The sequence below is a fragment of the Gymnodraco acuticeps genome, unplaced genomic scaffold, assembly GCF_902827175.1.
Source record: "Gymnodraco acuticeps unplaced genomic scaffold, fGymAcu1.1, whole genome shotgun sequence".
Classification (NCBI taxonomy): Eukaryota; Metazoa; Chordata; class Actinopteri; order Perciformes; family Bathydraconidae; genus Gymnodraco; species Gymnodraco acuticeps.
The window spans coordinates 101,653-124,892 of NW_022990694.1; the positions used below are offsets into that span (position 1 = coordinate 101,653).

The window sequence follows — 23,240 nt, forward strand, 5'->3', positions numbered from 1 at the left end:
ATACACCGGAACATCAGCAGAAGAGGACTCTTTAAAGTAGAGACACTACATACTGATATACACCTGAACATCAGCAGGAGAGGACTCTTTAAAGTAGAGACACTACATACTGATATACACCTGAACATCAGCAGGAGAGGACTCTTTAAAGTAGAGACTCTACATACTGATATACACCTGAACATCAGCAGGAGAGGACTCTTTAAAGTAGAGACACTACATACTGATATACACCTGAACATCAGCAGGAGAGGACTCTTTAAATTAGAGACACTACATACTGATACACACCTGAACATCAGCAACAGAGGACTCTTTAAAGTAGAAACACTACATACTGATATACACCTGAACATCAGCAGGAGAGGACTCTTTAAAGTAGAGACACTACATACTGATATACACCTGAACATCAGCAGGAGAGGACTCTTTAAAGTAGAGACACTACATACTGATATACACCTTAACATCAGCAGGAGAGGACTCTTTAAAGTAGAGACACTACATACTGATATACACCTGAACATTAGCAGGAGAGGACTCTTTAAAGTAGAGACACTACATACTGATATACACCTGAACATCAGCAGGAGAGGACTCTTTAAAGTAGAGACACTACATACTGATATACACCTGAACATCAGCAGGAGAGGACTCTTTAAAGTAGAGACACTGCATACTGATATACACCTGAACACCAGCAGGAGAGGACTCTTTAAAGTAGAGACACTACATACTGATATTCACCTGAACATCAGTAGGAGAGGACTCTTTAAAGTAGAGGCACTACATACTGATATACACCTGAACATCAGCAGGAGAGGACTCTTTAAAGTAGAGACACTACATACTGATATACACCTGAACATCAGCAGGAGAGGACTCTTTAAAGTAGAGACACTACATACTGATATACACCTGAACACCAGCAGGAGAGGACTCTTTAAAGTAGAGACACTACATACTGATATACACCTGAACACCAGCAGGAGAGGACTCTTTAAAGTAAATACACTACATATACACCTGAACATCAGCAGGAGAGGACTCTTTAAAGTAGAGACACTACATACTGATATACACCTGAACATCAGCAGCAGAGGACTCTTTAAAGTAGAGACACTACATACTGATATACACCTGAACACCAGCAGGAGAGGACTCTTTAAAGTAGAGTAAAGGACAGCAACACACACACACACACACTTCAGGATAACATGATGCCTCTGCACCAGTTTTTATTTTCACAGTTGAATTCATCGTTTCTCCACATCAGGGTTTTTATTTTTCTGTGAATGCCGTCACCCTGATCCCACAAACACACGTTTCATATCAACACACGTTACACATCATCGTTAAAACATCTCCTTCCACTGCAACACGGGACTAGTTTTCCTAAAATGATCCCACAACAAACACTCAATTTAAATGTTAAAATACTCAGAGCATCCTTGCTTCATTTTCCAGATGAAATAACACTTTTTAAAGCAGCAAAACTTCAGTCTTTAAAAGTTCACATTTTATTATATTTTGATCATATTGAGAATCCCTTTAGGAAAACCAGCCCCGTTTAGGTTTGAAACCCTATCTCGCAATTCATTTAAAAAATCAGTTCTCGTCTAAAATGAGGCATGATATGAAATGATCGCACACACACACACATCCTGCATTTAATAAAAACACACAAAGGACCAAATAACTGCAGCCCCCCCCCCCCCGGGTCAAAACACCCTGAAATATACCCAATAATTCAAGTTTATGCTTAAAAGACAATGGCAATAAATGGATTGTCTCTGAAATTATTCATTAATCCAAGTTACCTGTAAATTAAAGCTGCATTCAAGTACCAGGAAAGATAATTGGAAATATCTTGGGACGTTTTTCCTTTACTTTTGTCAACAATTGAATGTTAATTAATACAGTCAATTCTGATTTCCCAGAATCATTGCAACCTGGATAATAAACAAAAATGTCACTTAAATAAGCATAATTATTTGTATGGGACTTGAATGCAGCACGTAACGGGAAAAAAGTTTGCATGGTGCGTTCAATGACCATCGTTAGGTAGTTTAATGAATTTTTTCTTACCATTTTTTTTAAAGGGAATTTGGAAACACTTTGCTAAATCTTTGTATTTTCTTGGATACAAACCCTACATGTAAGAAAAGAAACAGTTACTTGCATATTTAGCATTATTTAATTGACGTAAAGTGATGTTTTTAAACAATTCTTTGCCAGAAATCAACCAAATGATATGTCGAAAGCCAGTTTAAAAACATTTGGATGTGTTTTTAGTATAACTGCCAGCCACTTCTATCTTATCTAAAACATATTTTTAGAAGTGCAGAACAGAGATATTTCAGCTGTGTGTTGACCCGGGTGTTGCAGTGCATCAACAGAAGGCTCCTCATGGTTTGGTTTAAAGCAAAGAGAAATTAATTAAGACTAAAGGGTTCATCACAGGCAAGAAGGTGGAGGCTGAGCCGCTGATTAACAGAGCTTTACCGGAACATTTTGTAACATTAAGTGTTTCTTTTTTATTCAAACTAATCATATATATATATATATATATATATATATATATATATATATATATATACACACAAGCCCAGTGCTCTGTTGTGATTGGTCAACCGCTTAGAGATGTCGTGCCCCCTTATCACCTGACCTACAATGTGTTTGAATTTGGACTGTTTACCTCGCTAGCATCCCAAAAATAAGCTCATTATTTATCAGTGTCATAAGTATAACGCTCCCTCTGTGATTTGGTGTTTAATACATATTTAAATGCATTAATTTGAACTTTTTTGATAACAATTTGACTGAACAAAATATAATTTGTGATGCTAATCTTAGTTTTGTTTTTTAAAGATTTGTTATATTTTGTGGATTTAAGTGACAGAATTCCTGTGAAAACTCTTAATCAGCGGCTGTGGCCATAAGGTCAAGGCCATGGAGAGGTCGTGCTAAGGTCAAAGGTCACGGTAAGGTCACAGCACTGCATCGAGTCGACGCATTTATCCCAAAAAAAAGACAAATCATTTCATGTCTTTGAAGTAATATTCAAACTCATACAAGTTAATTAATTCACACACTTATTTACTCACACACACACACACACCTTTCTCTCCTCCAACAGACAGCATGACGGATGTGTGGATGGATGATTGACATTGTGACCATATAAGGAAAGAGATCCATCCCATAATGCCATAACATTCCTTTGTTGCCGGGCAACGGTTGCTACAGGATGGACTTCACAGGTAAGAACTCTTTCATCACGGCTGGTCAGCATCCCTCAGAAACCTTGATTTTTTAATATTTAAATTAGGAGATAAAGTACTTTTTCCACATGTCGAGTATTCAGACACTCTTACAACAGTAAAAGTACTAATAGAAATAATAAAAATACTCCATTACAAGTTAATTTGTTAGTTTAGGAAGTAAGTGTATTTAGGAAGTACTTAAAGCAGTAAATTGTTCCCTGTGAGTTAATATAGTATATTTAATGATATGCTATTATGTCATTTAATATATACTATTGTCAAACACTCAAAACTTCAAATTTATTTAGGTTTCTGTAATTCAAGACAAAGAAAAGCAGCAAATTGTCACTTTTTTAAAGCTGATATCAGTAAATATTTGGCAGAAAAATACCTAAACATACACTGATTAATATTTGTTAAATTAAAATTCATTCGGAAATGTTCTTCAAAGTTTGGTAGGTAGATTTATTTTGTGTTTTATTAGCATTTGTACTTAAAATTCTACTGAAATACAGCTGTCCGAAACACGTAATGGAGCAAAAAGTATAATATTTCTCTCTGAAATGTAGTAGAAGTATCCCATTCTACTACTCAAGTGAATGTACTTAAATAACTTCCGATATGTACATTTTAAAACGCTATAAATGTGAGTTTTTTGGGGGGTATAAACAAGGCTTTCTTCAGGTTGCTGACACACGTTTATGATGAGATTGTTTATTTTCATTGTAGTATTTTTTGTTTTCAGAACTGCTACTGTTTCCCTACTTCAACACGGACTCACACAGACAGACACCAACAGACAGAGAGATATTTACAGTATTTACAACATGTTTTATCCCCCGCTCGCTGCAGGAGGGACGAGCCGTCAGACTGCAGCTAAAAACCTTTAAAAGGTCTGTTTTTTTTAAAGTGTGAGGTTTAGAAGTCACTCATTAATCTGAGTTACAGTACGAGGACAGGTGATAAGAGTGGAGTCTATGTAGAGGAGGCTCATTATTTTTAGGTTTTTTTCTGACGTATTTCCCCCAAAACACATCCTTTAAATATCAGTTTTTGGACTAATCTTTACAACCATAAACCAAGTGTAAATTTGTCTGTAAAAACCCTTTTTTTGTTAAATGTTGGGCACATGTTTTGGGGAAATACAGCACAATTTGCCAATTTGTTATGCCTTTAAGTCTTTTGATTAAACCAATGAACCTAAAAGCAATAATTAGTGACCCTTAGACATTTCCGGAGCTTTGGATATAGTCTTCTTTAGTCTTTTGGCAGACATTTTCCTATATAACTCTTTACAAATGGCAAAAATCCCAAAACTATCCCATTAAACCAATGGTTTACCTTTTCAAAAGACAGCAAAATTATGAAAAATCCATAAAAACAATGGGCCTTATCTGTCTATACAGCCAATGACGAATGCTAGTGTCTGAATGGGTGAACTTATGGAAGGTAAGAGCTGAGATTTAGGATATTTTATCAGCAGCGTAAACAGGCACAGTACTCAGAAATCTCCTCAGGTAAAGGCAGGATAAATGGGACGTTTTCCAGAACAAATGGAAGACATCCTGGTCATACTGGGAATGTGATCCCTAAACCAGAGGGAACGTTTGTCAGTAAATCAGTGGTTCATATCCCAGAAGTAAGGGCCATTTTTTCAGGAAATGGGTCCAGTCCCAAGAGACACTGGGTATTAAAACAGGAAGTGTCCAAAAGCACCTTCATGGTGTCCCAAAGTTAATATGGAGTTATCCTTCAAGTACCCGTTAGTGTCCAGACAGAAGAAAATAGGCCCCTATTCCATGATAGAGAAGTGATTCAAATAAATACTTTCCAGTACAGCAGCAGAGACGGGACTTGTGAAAGTCTTCAGGAGATTAAAAGAGAGTCTACACCAGAGGCAGTTTCCACAAGATGAACTGGAAATAGCAACTGAGACCTTGGTTTTGTTTCCAGTTGAGCGATATGCGTCCTAGACGAGAGGTGAAGAAACCTGTTGATAGTGGAACGTCTTTAGGGATACTTGAGTTTAGCTTAAGGTGAATGAAGAGAATGAGCTCTAGACCAAATTTGCTCATTGTCCAGGAGATGAAACGGGAATTTTTCCTGACCAAAATCATGGATTTCATGGGTTCAGGAGTTCGATTGGTTTCCTTGACCTAAAACCGGATGGATTACAACAGCAGAATTGGGGAAACTTGCTATTTATTACATTTATAGAGGAATGTTGGAATATGTTTCCCAGTATAAGAAACAGGGAGATGTTCTAGTTCAGATTTAAGGGTAATGGGACTAGTTCTAGATTTCTCTGGTTTTCTGGAACATTCATAACTAGAAATGGGGATGATTTGGGGTTTTCTAGTTGAGATTCAAGAGAAGTCATTGGGGTAAAGACATATCCTAAAAAGGTGGTCGTGGGATTGTTTGGGTTCCAGAAGAAACACTTATTTAGTTTCCAAAACAGGACGAGATGTTTCCTGGACAAGTCTTAACCAGAACTGGGAATCTTTTTAGGGTTTCCAGTAGAAGAAACGGGGACTTGTTCTAGTTCAGATTGAATAGCAATCATTGGGTTCCCATCAGGGGTAAACTGGTCCTTTCCTAGACCGATAATGGACTTGTCAGTCTTCCAGAATATAAAACTCCTTTAGTTTCCAAAACAGGACAATTTCTAAACCAGATTTGTTCGAAATCCTCTGGTTTCCTGGACGAGTCTTGACCAGAACTGGGAATCTTTGTGGGGGTTTCCAGTAGAAACAGGGAGTTGTTCTAGTTCAGATTAAGGAGAACGCATTGGGTTCCCATCAGGGGTAAACCGGTCCTTTCCTAGACCGATAATGGACTTGTGAGTCTTCCAGAAGATAAAACTCCTTTTAGTTTCCAAAACAGGACAATTTCTAAACCAGATTTGTTCGAAATTCTCTGGTTCCTGGACGAGTCTTGACCAGAACTGGGAATCTTTTTGGGGGTTTCCAGTAGAAACAGGGAGTTGTTCAGATTGAAGAGAAATCATTGGGTTTCCAGTTAGGGTAAACCGGTCCTATCCTAGACCGATGATGGACTTGTGAGTCTTCCAGAACATACAACTCCTTTATTTTCCAAAACGGGACGATTTCTAGACCAAATGTGTTGGAAACCCTCTGGTTTCCTGGACGAGTCTTGACCAGAACTGGGAATCTTTTGGGTTTCCAGTCGACCCATCAAGTGGTGTTTCGTGTGGTTCCAGTCGATGAGATGTGGTGTGTTTTCAGACCAGAGGGGAGGGAACCTGTTTGGTTTCCAGTTCGGCGGATTCCTGCTCTGGTTCCAGTGGTTCCAGAGCGTCTCCACTGGCTTGTTCTTCAGCAGTGTGAGGGTCATCCTGAACAAACACACCAATCACAAGGAACAAGAGTGAGTACTCGGATTACTTTTTTGCAGTTGACTTTACATTTCAACAATGTACGCTAGAGGGGGTCGGACCAGAAATGTTTTTAAGCTTCTTCTTGCCCCTTTTGAACATGACAGAAACTATTTGAGAATTATTATTTTTTATATCTTGAAAGTTTTATTTTTATTTTGCTTCTGTTTGAGATAATTATTATTATTACTATTATTATTGTTTGTTTTGTTTCGAACATGTTCAATAAATTGACAAATAAATACATTAAATGTTTTGCACTGTTACTTTTTAATGAGTAACTTGATTAGAGACAACAATTTCCCATTATTTTCGTCGTTAACAAAGTTTTTATAAGCTGCCGAAATGAATGACTGACAGGCAAGTAGACAAAAGTGCAGCAAGCATTTTGTCCACATGTCAGTTTTTGTTTTACTATCCTGTATTTCTGATTGTGTGTTTTAGCCCTTAGTTGCATATTATGGCACGGATTGATATCTCCTACAGTTTCCACAAATGTAGCTTGCTTTCAAAATAAGCTCCAGCTTTTTTTAGGAACAGAATTTTCTGACATTCATTGAGAAGAACTCCCTTTAAACTCACCTTTAAAGGCTGAATTGAACGTGTTTAACATCATGTGCTGCTCTTTAATAAGTCATTGCACCTGTAGTATTAAGCTCTGCTGTCTAACTGAGAGAAACAGCCGTTAAACCAGAGTCCGTTCATAAAATTAGTCGTTTTAATCCCGATATTTAACATCAGATACAAAGAAATAAACTGGCGATTAAAATGATTTCACAGCTTCTTTATAATCAGGAGGAGGTAAAGTTAACTTTGGCTTTATTTAAATCACTCAGAGCTTTTAGATGTGTTGAGTTCTGACAGATAAACGCGTTAATGTCTGAAATCAACGGGATTTTCACAGCATGTTAGTTCCCCTCTTGCAGTTTGTGTGTGTGTAAAATGTGTGTGTGGGTCTTACCGTCACCCAGGGGTGAGAGAGGACTTCCTCTGCGGTGAATCGAGTGTCAACGTTCACCTGCAGCATCTGACTAATCAGCATCTGAGGAACAGGTCATGTGACTGTTACCAGGAAGCAGTAAATGTTGAAGCAACTAATTTATTACTCGAAAAACACCATTCAACCTTTATTACTCAGGGTTTTTAGTCAACCAGACCAACCTACAGTACAGCATTATTTATTAACATAAACGTTGACTTTATTTAACTTTCTGTCTGTTTGAGTGATCCGTACCTTGGCTGGGAGGCTGATGTCGTCCCAGTCCGGAGACGGAAACTCCAGCTTCCCTCGGAGGATCTGATCAAACAACTCCTCCTGCACGTTGTTCTCACTGAGGAGCGGACGTGGAAAAATAACAACCAAATAATTAGTCAGCAGCATTAGAAACACATCACATTTGTTTTAATATATCAAGGTTACATTCTGGGGGAAAGCAAACCAGAGCTGAACCAATTTCTAACAAAATAACTGTAAATTATCAACGTCTATTATAGCTAGACGATATGGATTATCAATTATCACAATATTTTTGACCAAATACTTGATTTTGTAAAGATATTATAGGGTTGACTATAAGTGCTTTTGTAAATATTTAGACCCAGAGAATTGTTATCAATCGTCATCAGTAACGCGGAGAAAATAACAATAAATATAAGAAAATGACATACTTTTACTGCAATTCAGCTTTAAAAACCAGAAGAATACAACACTTATGATTAGGGATGCACGATATTGGTTTTTTGAAACCGATACCGATAACTTCCTGCTTCTCAAGACCAATACCGATAACAAAAAATGTTTTACGCCACTAATTATTTTAACGCGATTAACGCATGTGTATTTTTTTTCCTCGGCCGCCCCGTAGTTTCAGAGCGCATCGAGTTTAAAATACCATCTACAAGCTGATGCTGACAGCCCCGCTCCTGCCGCCCGCTTGTGGCAGACCACACTTCCACGCTCACCGGCAGGCACCGACTGGCTGTTGGGAGGACCGGGAGGGTGTGTGTATGTGTGGCCCGAGGGAGCGAGAGAGAGACCTTACGTGCATTGTTGTTGTTAGCATCTGGTGCTAGCTAGCTGCGCTAACGGATATAAGGAGCTGTTTAAATGAAAACGGAGGAGCGACATTTCGCCACAACTGCGCCGAGCACTTGACTTTATGCAGGAAGCCAGACAGTGGGACATTGTACGAGAAGTCAGCACACTCAGCACGGATAGTGCCCCTCATCCCAATCCACCCACACTGCAGTATTTTTTTTCTTTTTTTTACCCAAAAAATATATTGTATATTATCGGGGCTATTAATACTGTTATCGGGTTTATCGGGATGACGTCATAATTCCTAATATCGGACCGATAATTATCTGGCCGATAATTATCGTGCATCCCTACTTATGATACATACGTTTTAAGACCTATGTAGTTTACTCCCGGAACACGGTGACATCACTATGTAACACTTGCGCTCCTATTGGCTATAGCGCTCCAACACATTGTACGTGATAGGCTAAGGGGTGGGACATCTCTTAGGTGTTAACCAATCACAACAGAGTCGGCCAGCTAACCAATCAGAGCAGACTGGTTTCAGACAGAGGGTGAAAAGAGGTGCTGCAGCACAGGCAGTATGAGAACAAGAGCTTTTTGAACATTAAAGCATGGAGACATGTCACAGTAGAGACACTGACTTTATTTAAACTGACCTTCTGAAAGGAGGGAATCCACACAGCAGGATGTAGGTGATGATCCCCGCCGCCCATATATCCACCTTCAGACCATAACTACACACACACACATACAAGATGTGATATTTAATTTATAAACCTTTATTTCCACACACTAACAAACACTAACATCTGTCTCTGTCTCACCCGGTCTCTGCGATGATCTCTGGAGCGACGTACGTTGGCGTCCCGCACACCGTGAAGAGCGGCCCCTCCAGGACCGTCGCTAACCCGAAGTCCCCGAGCTTCAGAGACTTAGTGCCGTCTGGGTACTCACACACCTGAGGCACACACACACACACACACACACACACACACACACACACACACACACACACACACACTGTAAGCACACAGTACACGCACACTGACGCTGAAGCAGATAAACAACCTCAAAGAAAACAGCTGAACAGGATTTACTATGCTAATGCTCAAAGAGTGTGTGTGTACCAGCAGGTTCTCTGGCTTGATGTCTCGGTGCACGATGTTCATGCGGTGCAGGTACTTCACGGCTCCTGAGAGATTAAACACCATCGCACTGGAATCCCTCTCGCTGTACTTAGTGGAGGAAGTGATGGCGTCGAACAGATCCCCGCCCTGAGAGAGAGGAGGAGTTTAAATAATGTAATTTTAATGTTGGGCTATAAAGGAACTACAGTACGGTCACATGACTTCACGTCACCACCGCTAAGCTAAAGGCGGCTAATGTTGGGCTATAAAGGAACTACAGCACGGTCACATGACTGCACGTCACCACCGCTAAGCTAAAGGTGGCTAATGTTGGGCTATAAAGGAACTACAGCAAGGTCACATTACTTCACGTCACCACCGCTAAGCTAAAGGTGGCTAATGTTGGGCTATAAAGGAACTACAGCACAGTCACATGACTTCACGTCACCACCGCTAAGCTAAAGGTGGCTAATGTTGGGCTATAAAGGAACTACAGCACGGTCACATGACTTCACGTCACCACCGCTAAGCTAAAGGTGGCTAATGTTGGGCTATAAAGGAACTACAGCACGGTCACATGACTTCACGTCACCACCGCTAAGCTAAAGGTGGCTAATGTTGTGCTATAAAGGAACTACAGTACGGTCACATGACTTCACGTCACCACCGCTAAGCTAAAGGCGGCTAATGTTGGGCTATAAAGGAACTACAGCATGGTCACATGACTGCACGTCACCACCGCTAAGCTAAAGGTGGCTAATGTTGGGCTATAAAGGAACTACAGCAAGGTCACATTACTTCACGTCACCACCGCTAAGCTAAAGGTGGCTAATGTTGGGCTATAAAGGAACTACAGCACAGTCACATGACTTCACGTCACCACCGCTAAGCTAAAGGTGGCTAATGTTGGGCTATAAAGGAACTACAGCACGGTCACATGACTTCACGTCACCACCGCTAAGCTAAAGGTGGCTAATGTTGGGCTATAAAGGAACTACAGCACGGTCACATGACTTCACGTCACCACCGCTAAGCTAAAGGTGGCTAATGTTGGGCGTGATGACGTTTAGGGAGTCATTCCCTGGTTTTAGGACTCATTCCTGCACCACTCTATTCCCTAAAGGTAAACAGGAAGTAGAAGAGGACGCACCTTAACGAGCTCCATGACGAGGAACAGCTGACTCGGCGTTTCGTCCACCTCGATTAACTCGATGATGCTCGGGTGGCGAACTCGCCGCAACACCGACACCTCGTTTTCTATCAGGTGCTCCTGAACACACACACACACACACACAGTTATAGTGACATTTACTCTGTCTTATTTTGAAATACAATCAAATATATAAACATATTAATATAAATGAGTGTTACCTTCCCGCAGCAGCGAGCTTTATCAATAATCTTCAGGGCGTACTCCTGTCCCGTCGCCCTGAAAATCAAACAAATGTACATCAATCTTTACAAAAATTCAATTTACATTAAAGTCACTAGGGTGATATCAACTCATTTATCACATATCTGTTGAATTTTTAATAATAATTTGTACAGAAATGGAACGATGCGATTATTACCGTCTACTTTCATTTTGTGTTTGAATGAAAAATGTGAATTTAAGTGTTAAAACATTGACTATAACACAAGTTACGTTAATCCTCTGCATCTGATTTCGAAATGTGTTTTTGCTTTTATCACCTACCATATGTTAGGCGAGTCAGTGTAACCTTTTTTTACAGATAAACAACGACTTCCTGGTAAAACACCTCTGATTTCACGTGTTTTTAATAACAAATTGAAAAGCCATAAATGAATACAGTAAGTTGGATGTTTATTTATTTTTAAACGCCCCTCTTGTTGCTCTCACCTCTCGACACACTCCTTCACCACGGCGAAGTTTCCGTCTCCGATCACTTTCCCCACTTTGTACTTGTCGTTGATGACGGACGAGGAAACGGAGCGATTACCGTTCACTGTGAGGAAGAGACGGCGACATTTTCAGTCTTTAATATCTACTTTTATATTCCAGATTTTAAAAAACACACTAATATTGAACACTGGCTTCCAACACACTTCAGATTCAGGATCATTCAAGGTCATTGAATACAGATTTTCAAGGCCCCCATCTACACTTACGGAGCGTCCACACAGCAGCGTGCGTTGACGCTTGGAGGTGGGCGTATCTGAAGCTTGGGGATTTTTTGCGAGCAACACGACCAACAACCAATCACATGAATCTCCCGCCCCCGACATACAAAGCAATAGCAATGTTAAAACGAAGTAAACTGGATATAAAATCCCCAAACAGGCGAAAACCTACCAGATTCACCCACTGTCTCTGCCACCTCCCTCCATGCCTCGCTCCTCCGGTTTGTATCCCGGTAGATGAACAGAGACTGATCATACAGCACCGGGTGATTCTCTACCGCTATAATGAATTTTCCCTCAATTTTTTTGAATATGAGGAAATGACCTGCGTAGTCTCTCCCAGCATACACGCGGTTTGATTGGCTAGCGCTTGTACTGTCAGATTTGAATAAACGGGATTTCATTGGCTGACGCCTCCGTCGAGGCGTCAAAAGTTGAACATTGCTCAACTTTTGACGCCAGCTACGCTCCACGTCGCTTCCCAAAATGAATTTCGGCTAAAAGTGACGTCACCCCATTCAAAGTGAATGGGCAGAAGCGTTGGAAGCTTCAACGCACGCCGCTGTGTGGACGGGCCGTTACTGATTGTAAGAAATCACCAAACACACACACTCAGATGAACACACACACACTCGCACACACACCTTCCAAAGTGTTGTCTTCAGGCTGCTCAGATTCTCCGTTAACGTCTGTGGAGGAAGAACGACGAGGCGAGACCTGGAGAGGAACATCAAGAAGATTTTTTTTTGAGTGAATTTTGATGATAGAAAATAGTGTATTTTTATAGCTTAGACGTCTAAAAATGTATGATTTTACACCAATTAATAATAAGTAAATGACCTTGAGGCTGCGTCGGGCCCCGGGGCTCGTGGGGGAGGGGCTTGTTCTGGAGGACCGCCCACTTGGCGCCTCATTGGCTACACACGAGAAGAGGAAGCATCTGATTGGTTAACATAATCTTTAATATATAAACAAACGGAGCATTTTAGGAGTTTATAAGAGAAGTGTTTGGTACCTGGAGACGTAGCCCTGGGGAGGCCTCCTCTGGGGGGGGTCTTAGGGGAGAAGCCCGAACTGCTAGGGGTCTTGGGAGTTGTAGTTTTTGGAGGGACAGGGGGACGTGACACCTTTGTTTTGCACTCTGGGGAGAAAGAGAGTTATCATATTGAATGGTGGTTAGTTTCTGTTATTAAAAGTATAAAGTAAAGTGTGTGTGTGTGCGTGTGTGTGTACGTGTGTGTCTCACCGTTTACAAACGCTGGTGTTTTGATGCAGTGTGTGAGCACAAAGTCGTCCTGAGCGTAACGAAACTTCTCCGGCCCGCAGGCCATGAACACATCGTCGTCCCCGAAGAAATCCTGCAGACAGGTCAGCTACACACACACACACACACACATATTTGAGTACATGTGACATTTACTATTTTCTCCTTCATCTCGCACTTTAGTTTGTCCTTGTCTTCACCTCTCACTCCTCACATATTTACTCAGCGCTTCCAGAACGTGTGTGTGTGTGTGTGTGTGTGTGTGTGTGTGTGTGTGTGTGTGTGTGTGTGTGTGTGTGTGTGTGTGTGTGTGTGTGTGTGTGTGTGTGTGTGTGTGTGTGTGTGTGTGTGTGTGTGTGTGTGTGTGTGTGTGTGTGTGTGTGTGTGTGTGTGTGTGTGTGTGGTGTGTGTGTGTGTGTGTGTGTGTGTGTGTGTGTGTGTGTGTGTGTGTGTGTGTGTGTGTGTGTGTGTGTGTGTGTGTGTGTGTGTGTGTGTGTGTGTGTGTGTGTGTGTGTGTGTGTGTGACGAAAGATCTTGTTACTAGATGGCTTGTTACCATGGTAATTACACTGAATGCAATGTCAATGTGTAAGTGTGTGTCCTCCCTTCGTCCTTTCAGTTTGTGCAGCCACTTCAAGCAGCGGGACAGAAACCCCATCACACACACACACACACACATTGTTTCATTCATTGAGTCTGAAAGCCGTCAGAGGAAGACAGACAGAATAAAAGCCCTCGTTCTGATGCACTGCCTTCAAAATAAGAGCCTTTATTTAGAGTACACCCTTTTTTTTACACGGTCTGTTCTAATAATTAATGTTGTTCTTAATTAAATATTAAAAGGGTGGAAAGATAACATTTTCATGCATGTGTTGAAGATAAAAAGATTGTAATACACTCAAATTAATGTTATAATGTAATGAATGCTTTTATTTTGAAGGCAGTCTATGCTAAAAATGTCTTTCACTTTTTCAAGGCCGATTACACGGCAACATCCGACATATGCAAACAGGATTATTGTGTATTTGTGTGTGTCTCTCTGTGTGTGTGTGTGTGTGTGTGTGTGTGTGTGTGTGTGTGTGTGTGTGTGTGTGTGTGTGTGTGTGTGTGTTTTAATCTGCGATGCATTCACTGCAACAGCCAAAAATCAGTCACACCGATGCCCGAACAAGCGCTCTGCTGTCTCTTCTTCAGCTCAACACCGTCATTGTGTCACAGCCGACAGCCTTATCTGTAACTTCAAAGAGTTTGTGTGTGTGTGTGTGTGTGTGTGTGTGTGTGTGTGTGTGTGTGTGTGTGTGTGTGTGTGTGTGTGTGTGTGTGTGTGTGTGTGTGTGTGTGTGTGTGTGTGTGTGTGTGTGTGTGTGTGTGTGTGTGTGTGTGTGTGTGTGTGTGTGTGTGTGTGTGTGTGTGTGTGTGTGTGTGTGTGTGTGTGTGTGTGTGTGTGTGTGTGTGTGTGTGTGTGTGTGTGTGTGTGACGTTTAAATCCACAGTCCTTTTTACAGCTTTAAAGACACGTTTCACTAAAAGTACCAAAGATTAATCTTCAAAAGAGACTGAACTCAGTGTCCGAACACTTCAAGATGAAAATTACATCTTAAACTCTTTTAAGGAAATCAGCCTGATATTTACAAATAATCCAGTAGGAACTTTTCAAAAAGTGAATTTATATGTAATTGATTTGCATACCTATTGTGTGTTGTCTGATTCTACTTCACGGTCTACTGTGTATTTTCTACTTTTAATTCTATTTTGTGATGTTTAAATTCTAGTATTGTTTATTTCTACTCTTTAATGTCTACGTATGTGCAATGCCTGGTTTTGTTTTGTTGTTTTTTTTGCTGCTGCAGCGCAAACATTTCCCAAATTGAGATCAATGAAGGTTATTAGTCGTATTGCCTGCTTCCCGTCCAGCGTGTAGAGCCTCTTCACGGTGCCAGAGTCCAGTTTGATGGCCTCTGTGATGTCGGCGAGGACCTGATTGAAGCTGTGCGCCGTCTTCTTGTTCAGGAGGATCCTCACGGCCTTACGAGGCTTCACTCCGCTCCGGATCACCGTCACCAGCTTGGGTTTGATGAAGTCTTTGCTCTCTCTGCTCTCTCGGCTCTCTCTGCCCTCACGGACATCCGGACGGTCCCTGGAGGGGCCGGCGCCGCCCGCTGAGACCCCCGCGGACACAGTGGAGGGTCGAGAGGAAGAGGAGGAGGGGCCGGTGGCCACGCCCGGTTTCCAGCTCTGGACGGAGATCTTGGTGTAGTCCACTTTGCGGTACGGCTCGTTGGAGGCGCACACGTAGCACTCGCCTGAGGGAAGGGGGAAGACGTTGTATTAGTGGAGATTTGAAAAAAGTAGAAAGACATAGACTAAACAAAAAGGTGATAAATGTATCAAATGGCAAAAGAATTGTAAAATAAACAAAAAAGGGTACAATTTGCAATAAATATTGTAAAAATGTAATACAAAAAATAACAAATAATATTCAAATGATACTGTAAACCAAAGAGGTAAAACTTTAATACATATTTAAAAAAAGAACATATGTTATAAATAGCATAACATATAAAGAAATATGGTAAAAATAAGTTCATTTTCTTTTATTACAAATAAAACACAAACTGTATAAATGAAGTTAACAAAAATAGGTTAGAAATTATACATATTAATACATTGAAAGCTGAATATTGTAAACCGGTAAATTAACTAAAAATCCGCGAAATATGGAAATAAAATGGACCAAAATCTTGAGTTTCATAGCCCCAAAGATGTCTTTTAATTACCTCTTGTAAATGTATTACCAAAACATTTGCTTTTAATCTCCTTTGAACGATAGCAGTGGTGCCTCTTTAATATATAATAAATGATGTATATTATTAAAACTATAAATCATGAGATTTCCCTGCAGCCGATCACGCGCACAGTAACTCAGTCATTTCCTGTTTTACCTTATATGGTTACAACGGCTCACCTTCAGTCGTTCCTCTTTTCACCTCACACTAACCTGTCAGCCTGTGTAAACCTCAAAAACACACACACACACACACACTCTTTATCCCTCACACACACTCTGCAGGTAATGTGTGTGTGACCTTGTCTCTCCATGAGCTGACTTTCACTTTGCTATTCAAAACAGCAGGACGGCACTGCTCTGGGTTTTCATTCAAATACCTGACCGACTAGATAAAACACGTTCTGTGTCGACAAGCAACGTGGATACAGGTTCAAAGACAAAGATTGCATTACAAAATGTCCCCAACAATAACACCAGGTATTCAAAAGGGCTGCAACTCAATCTTAGTTTCATTGTGCCAATTACTTCCTAGATTAACTATAATACTAATTATAATAATATATGTGTCCATCCCATCTTCTAAAAGTCCAAAGCGATGTCTTTAAATGCCATTTCGTCACTCAAAACTCAATGATCTTTAGTGTAAAGTGATATAAAAACAGGAAATACCTAGATTTTAGAGGCTGGAAAATCTCACTTCCCCATTTACTCAATAGGACTGCAACTCAATCTTAGTTTCATTGTGCCAATTACTTCCTAGCGCAGTGTTTCTCAAACTGTTTCATACCAAGGACACTTAACCTATACAAAAACACTCACCTGACTCCCCAGATATCCAGAAACAATAGGCCTGCTCTCCACTCCAACAGTACATAACAGCCTACTAATGACAGCTTAACCTTCTCTACATCAAGTTTAGTTTAGTTTAATGTTCACACAATAAAACAATACAAACACAACTACAGGTTATATAAGCATTTAGTTCAAATGCGATTTAAAATGCTCTCAGGTTTTACACCTCTTATTACGGAGTTTATGTCCGAGCCAACAGACTCACAGATCGTTGGCTATAGAGAAATGCAAAATACACCGCATGTAGTACGACACAAACCTCCACTGTGGATTTTCAAAACAAAATACAGTGAAACGTTGGTCGCAGGCCCAACTCGAACTCTCTGAGGTCTAAGCCCTTTTTTCACGTGTTAGGCTCGCCTGGGCTTTTTTGTTGTAAATGCTATTAAAACATGAACCTTGGTGACCATCGGGCTGCCTGCATGGTCTGCCCCAACAACAGCCTCTGATCATCAACAGACTTCATGCAATGCTTCATCTGATGCATATATTACATAATAATCTCTATCTCACTCCTAAAACATCTAGATCTACTTCCAGCACGGATAAATGTTCATAATATACATCCATTGTTTGTTTTATACGCTTCTTGATATCTAAAAAAAAAAACATTGTTTTTCTAGAACAGATTACAAATCGCCTGAAAATGGTACAAACAAGTGGCAACATGTGTGACGAAGGTGTTGCGCTGGGCTTTATCATGCAATCGAACGTGAAACTTAAGCTCGCTCGTTTGCGGAGATATTCCCGCGAGAGTGCGGAAAACTTTAATTACTTGTTTAAAAATGTGAAATATTACCAATATACTCACGGACCACTAGGGGGCGCTCACGGACCACCCTTTGAGAAACACTGTTCTAGACTAACGATAATAATAATAATATATTTGTCCATGCCATCTTCTAAAAGTCTAAATAGATGTCTTTAAATGACGTGTTTTTCAGTCAAAATCCCAAAGATCTTTAGTTTAATGTGATATAAAAAAGTACTAAATATCTATATTTTAAAGCCTCAAAACTGCTTTTTCTGACATATTTGCATGGAAGTTAGTATTAAATGAGTTACAGATTATTATTCTGACAATCCACACAACGGCTAATTGAACAAACGTCTGCAGGAGTTTGTTTAAATCGCTTAAAACATGAAATATTCAGCAAGAAACCCCCAATCTGTCGGTTAAACCTGTCTAAACCCCTGCAGGGGGAAGTTGTAAATGACCAGTTTCCACTTCACGGTCCACTCTGAGTTTATTAATTCCTTTCAGAGCGACGCATCCGTCTTTATTACGTCGTGCAGCTTCCTGGCGCTGATGATCATTAGAGGAAGCAGTCTCACATCAACACTGAGAGTAAGTGCAGTTACTCAGACTGGTCGGACAGCGGGATACCAGTGAAGGAAGGGAAAGACGGCAGGGGAGATAGAATATTTGATACAATGTAAACTCTGCTCGTGAGTCCCTGACTGTCCACATCAATAAGTCATTTAAGAGTGTTTGCCCAACAGAGACGGAAGAGAGGAAGTTTAAGGAGGACGGATCAATCGATAGATAGATCGATGGAGAAAGCGGCAGGAAGGCCTTCAATAATTCAAGGATTCCTTTTTATCTCATTACCCCACAAAGAAGATCCCCTTCCTGTTTCTAGAACTGCATCTTTATATATTAAAAAAAGCTTCTTTTGTGAATATATAACTCCCACTCCTGAAGCATAAAGACTGGAGACAGATAGCAAGACTCCGAAGATATTAACACATTTAGGCAAGTGTATCTTAAAAAATCCAATATTTTAAGCAACAAACTGGCTTTTTTGGAAATAACGTGACCCTTATAAGAGCGGCAATGATTAATCGATTCATCTTTAAGCAAGAAAGCTGATACTTAGCCATATGGATAATTTCTGGATTTAGTGAATTTCTTTGGTTTGACTTGGAAAAAAACAGAGATTTAAAGACATTATCTTGGAATTGTTAACAATTTCCCAACATTGGACCAAATGAAGCAATTAGTCTAGAAAACTAAGTAATAACCAATTAGTTGCAACCCTACCCCTTGATGTAGCTTCATAGTTAGCATACAGATAGTGGTTTTAATCTCAACATGAACAAAAATAAACATGTTTCCAACAAATTGTTTCTGAGTCACCGGTTACTCAAAAGGGCTGCAACTCAATCTTTGTTTCATTGTGCCAATTACTTCCTAGATTAACGATAATACTAATACTAATAATATATCTGTCCATCCGAGTTTAAATAGTGGTTTTGATCTTCTACATGTAAGTAAGAGCAGGAGTACAAATACTGTACAAATACTTTGTTACTGTACTCAAGTACATGTTTCTGGTATCAGTACTTTACTCCACTATTTATTTTGACGACTTTTTACTTTCTACTTCTTACATGTTGAACCCAAATACCTGTACTTTCTACTTCTCACATGTTGAACCCAAATACCTGTACTTTCTACTTCTTACATGTTGAACTCAAATACCTGTACTTTCTACTTCTTACATGTTGAACCCAAATACCTGTACTTTCTACTTCTTACATGTTGAACCCAAATACCTGTACTTTCTACTTCTTACATGTTGAACTCAAATACCTGTACTTTCTACTTCTTACATGTTGAACACAAATACCTGTACTTTCTACTTCTTACATGTTGAACACAAATACCTGTACTTTCTACTTCTTACATGTTGAACACAAATACCTGTACTTTCTACTTCTTACAAGTTGAACACAAATACCTGTACTTTCTACTTCTTACATGTTGAACACAAATACCTGTACTTTCTACTTCTTACATGTTGAACTCAAATACCTGTACTTTCTACTTCTTACATGTTGAACACAAATACCTGTACTTTCTACTTCTTTCATGTTGAACTCAAATACCTGTACTTTCTACTTCTTACATGTTGAACACAAATACCTGTACTTTCTACTTCTTACATGTTGAACTCAAATACCTGTACTTTCTACTTCTTACATGTTGAACACAAATACCTGTACTTTCTACTTCTTACATGTTGAACACTAATACCTGTACTTTCTACTTCTTACATGTTGAACACAAATACCTGTACTTTCTACTTCTTACATGTTGAACTCAAATACCTGTACTTTCTACTTCTTACATGTTGAACTCAAATACCTGTACTTTCTACTTCTTACATGTTGAACTCAAATACCTGTACTTTCTACTTCTTACATGTTGAACACAAATACCTGTACTTTCTATTTCTTACATGTTGAACTCAAATACCTGTACTTTCTACTTCTTACATGTTGAACACAAATACCTGTACTTTCTACTTCTTACATGTTGAACACTAATACCTGTACTTTCTACTTCTTACATGTTGAACACTAATACCTGTACTTTCTACTTCTTACATGTTGAACTCAAATACCTGTACTTTCTACTTCTTACATGTTGAACACAAATACCTGTACTTTCTACTTCTTACATGTTGAACACAAATACCTGTACTTTCTACTTCTTACATGTTGAACTCAAATACCTGTGCTTTCTACTTCTTACATGTTGAACCCAAATACCTGTACTTTCTACTTCTTACATGTTGAACACTAATACCTGTACTTTCTACTTCTTACATGTTGAACTCAAATACCTGTACTTTCTACTTCTTACATGTTGAACACTAATACCTGTACTTTCTGAGAGTTTCTGAGTCCTACCTTCCATCAGTTCGTCCATGCTGGTGATCTTCTTCCCGCCATCTATCGTGTAGATCGAACGAACCCCTTGTGGAAGATGCAAATTATCCGCCAAAGAGCGCGTTAGCTCCATCAGCAGCGCATCGAAGGACCTGAACCGATCACTGGACACCGCGTACACCAAACCCTTGAAGTACCGATCTCCGTTGCGATAAAACCTGACTTTTTTGGCTCGTTTCTCCGAGGTTAGCGTCTGCAGGGTCCTGGTTCTGTAGTAGCTACAATTAGCGCTGTGGGCCGGACTCGGGACCAAACTGCTGGCCCGGGAATTTGGACCGGACCCTCCTCCTCTTCCAGATGTTGTATCATCTCTTTTGGTTCGGGTGGATCGTCCTCGGCGAACTTTGTCGCGTTCGTCAAAGTGCTCCAACTCGAGGGTCTTGCTCAAAGACATGGTGGTGACAAAACTGACCAGAAACGTTCAAAAAGAGTCTCGGCTACACAGGATGCATCGTCCAACAGCGGTAAACAATGACTCCTGTCTTCTGGAACTGCTTTCTTTACACCAAGGGTTTATAGTCCTGGTTCTCCGGCTGGTTGTTGGTGTCACACTTTGTCCCTCAGCGTCCTCTCATCCCTCCATCACTGCCAACAAAAGAGATTACAATCAAATGGCTATTGGACATGATTTCCCTGCAACAACATACACATGTATATCTCTAAATATATTGAATTCAGTATTTAGGAGTACTGAACACATGCTTGCATTTAGTGTACCATCAATTTCCTGCAGGGCCAGCATGAGAATTGTCCATTGATTTTCTGCAGTCAATTAAATGTATCTGCAGCAAGAGACCAAATAGGAGTTTATGCATCACATTATATATCACCTATGTGCTTTTTGTGTCCATCTATATATGATATATTACATATATTTGACATGATAGACCTTCAAATATCTCTAAATATATTGAATTCAGTATTTAAGAACACTGAACACAAGCTTGCATTCAGGTTTACCATCAATACATTTGCTTCCTTAAGCTTTTGCATGTACATTATTAATGTTATGCATTCAAAGCATCATGCAAAACGTGTTTCAAGTGAAATACAACCGTCTTGCTTTAGTGAAATGAAATGTCCTGCAAGGCCAAAGTGAGAAGAATTGTCCATTGATTTTCTGCGGGCACATAAAATGCACCTGCAGCCACAAGCAGAACAGGATCTTGTTCATTCAAATACATAAATAAGTCGATATTTATATGATACACGTTTTTACTTTATCCATCTATCCGCCCTTATAACGCTAAGCTGTGCTGACACACGGACAGGGAGGCACCTACCTAGCAATAATGCCGTTAAACCGGTTTGTTGCTATGGAGGCTTTCTCCTCTCTTACCCGGTGTTGCGTTTAGGTTCCGGTGGATCCAGACAGCTACAACCGAGCCTGCTAACCCGGGATTCAGGGATGATGTGGCGGGGAGGAGAGAGACACCGGACCGGGATGCACGGAGACCGACAGCAGCATGGCGGCTGCAGCAGAGGGAGGAGAGACCGACAGACCGGGTAAACCCCCCCCCTTTCCCGGCCCTCCCCTCTCCTCCCCGGCATACGTGATGATAGACTCCCCCCCCCCCCCCCCCCCCCCCCCCCCCCTTCCTCCATCTCTCTCTCCAGGTCTTTGTCTAGCTCTCTCTTCCTCTCGCTGTCTTTTGTCTCTCCCTCAAATTCAAATTCATTTAAGTTATATCGTCATAATGCAGATAATCAAATATCTTAACCCTATAAACATACAATAATACAGTGTTGGACTACATTAAATTAAATAAAAACAACTATATCTTAAAGTTATTTGTTTTAATTTTTAAATGTAATCAGTGATGGAAAGTACAGTATTTGGAATTACTTTCATTTAATACTACTTTTTTACTTCACTGCATTTATAAGTTACTTTATAAATGCATGTGGTGAAGAAAAACTATTACAATATGATTATTTAATATAGATTAAACCATCCAACATTATACATAAATAACTAAATCCATGAGTGCGTTAATAGATAATTAATTAAATGTGAAGATTTGCTGCTTTTGCTTAAAAATACTTTTTTTCCAGCAAGGAGTCCCTCCTAGTCATTTTAGTCCTTATCCTTTACGGTCATTTTCATAATTGTACTTAAATACTTTTACTGAAGTACCATTCTCGATGCAGTACTTGAAATTGAGTATTTTTACACTGTGGTATTACACATTTTACTCAAGTTAAGACTCTAAATACTTTTTCCACCACTGACTTCATTGTAGAATAGATGAAGCTTTATCCAGGAGATAGTTAGCTTAGCCTTGCTCTCCCTCTGAAGCTAGTAGTAACCGAAACTCTTTACGTACCATTACAAAATAAAATGTGGTCATTGAGCTTAAGGTGACCAGATTTTCTAAATTAAAACCGGGGACATTTTGAGTTTTGCGGTCAATATACCATTAACATATCCAATTTTCTTCACTGTTAAATAAAAAAGGGGGACAATTCTGGTTTAATGTAATTCGAACATTTGAACTGTGGGATACAAACAGAAGGACGATAGCTCATATATGAGACTTCAAAGGTATTTTATTTTGAAACTCTACATCAGATTGTCCTGATTCTCTCTGAGTGACTAGATGGGGTGTCCTGCTATCACCC

General features: G+C 40.0%; 1 protein-coding gene across 2 annotated transcripts; it reads right to left on the minus strand.

Moving 5' to 3' along the window:
• Positions 1-1,206: 1,206 nt before the first annotated feature.
• LOC117555668 (serine/threonine-protein kinase DCLK2-like) lies at positions 1,207-22,139 on the minus strand. 2 transcript variants are annotated; one of them, XM_034230612.1, is made up of 16 exons: positions 21,958-22,139; positions 20,580-21,203; positions 15,140-15,543; positions 13,223-13,349; positions 12,992-13,117; positions 12,817-12,893; positions 12,621-12,693; positions 11,696-11,801; positions 11,206-11,263; positions 10,985-11,104; positions 9,835-9,981; positions 9,532-9,665; positions 9,364-9,441; positions 7,898-7,994; positions 7,625-7,705; positions 1,207-6,624 (listed from the first exon to the last, which is right to left on the minus strand). In XM_034230612.1, exons 2-16 carry the CDS (start codon positions 21,010-21,012, stop codon positions 6,511-6,513), a joined length of 2,175 nt encoding a protein of 724 aa, XP_034086503.1. In that variant the 5' UTR covers positions 21,013-21,203; positions 21,958-22,139; the 3' UTR covers positions 1,207-6,510. The 2 variants fall into 2 exon arrangements, with proteins under 2 accessions (XP_034086503.1, XP_034086504.1); XM_034230613.1 differs by having other exon boundaries at positions 21,902-22,139.
• Positions 22,140-23,240: the final 1,101 nt, after the last annotated feature.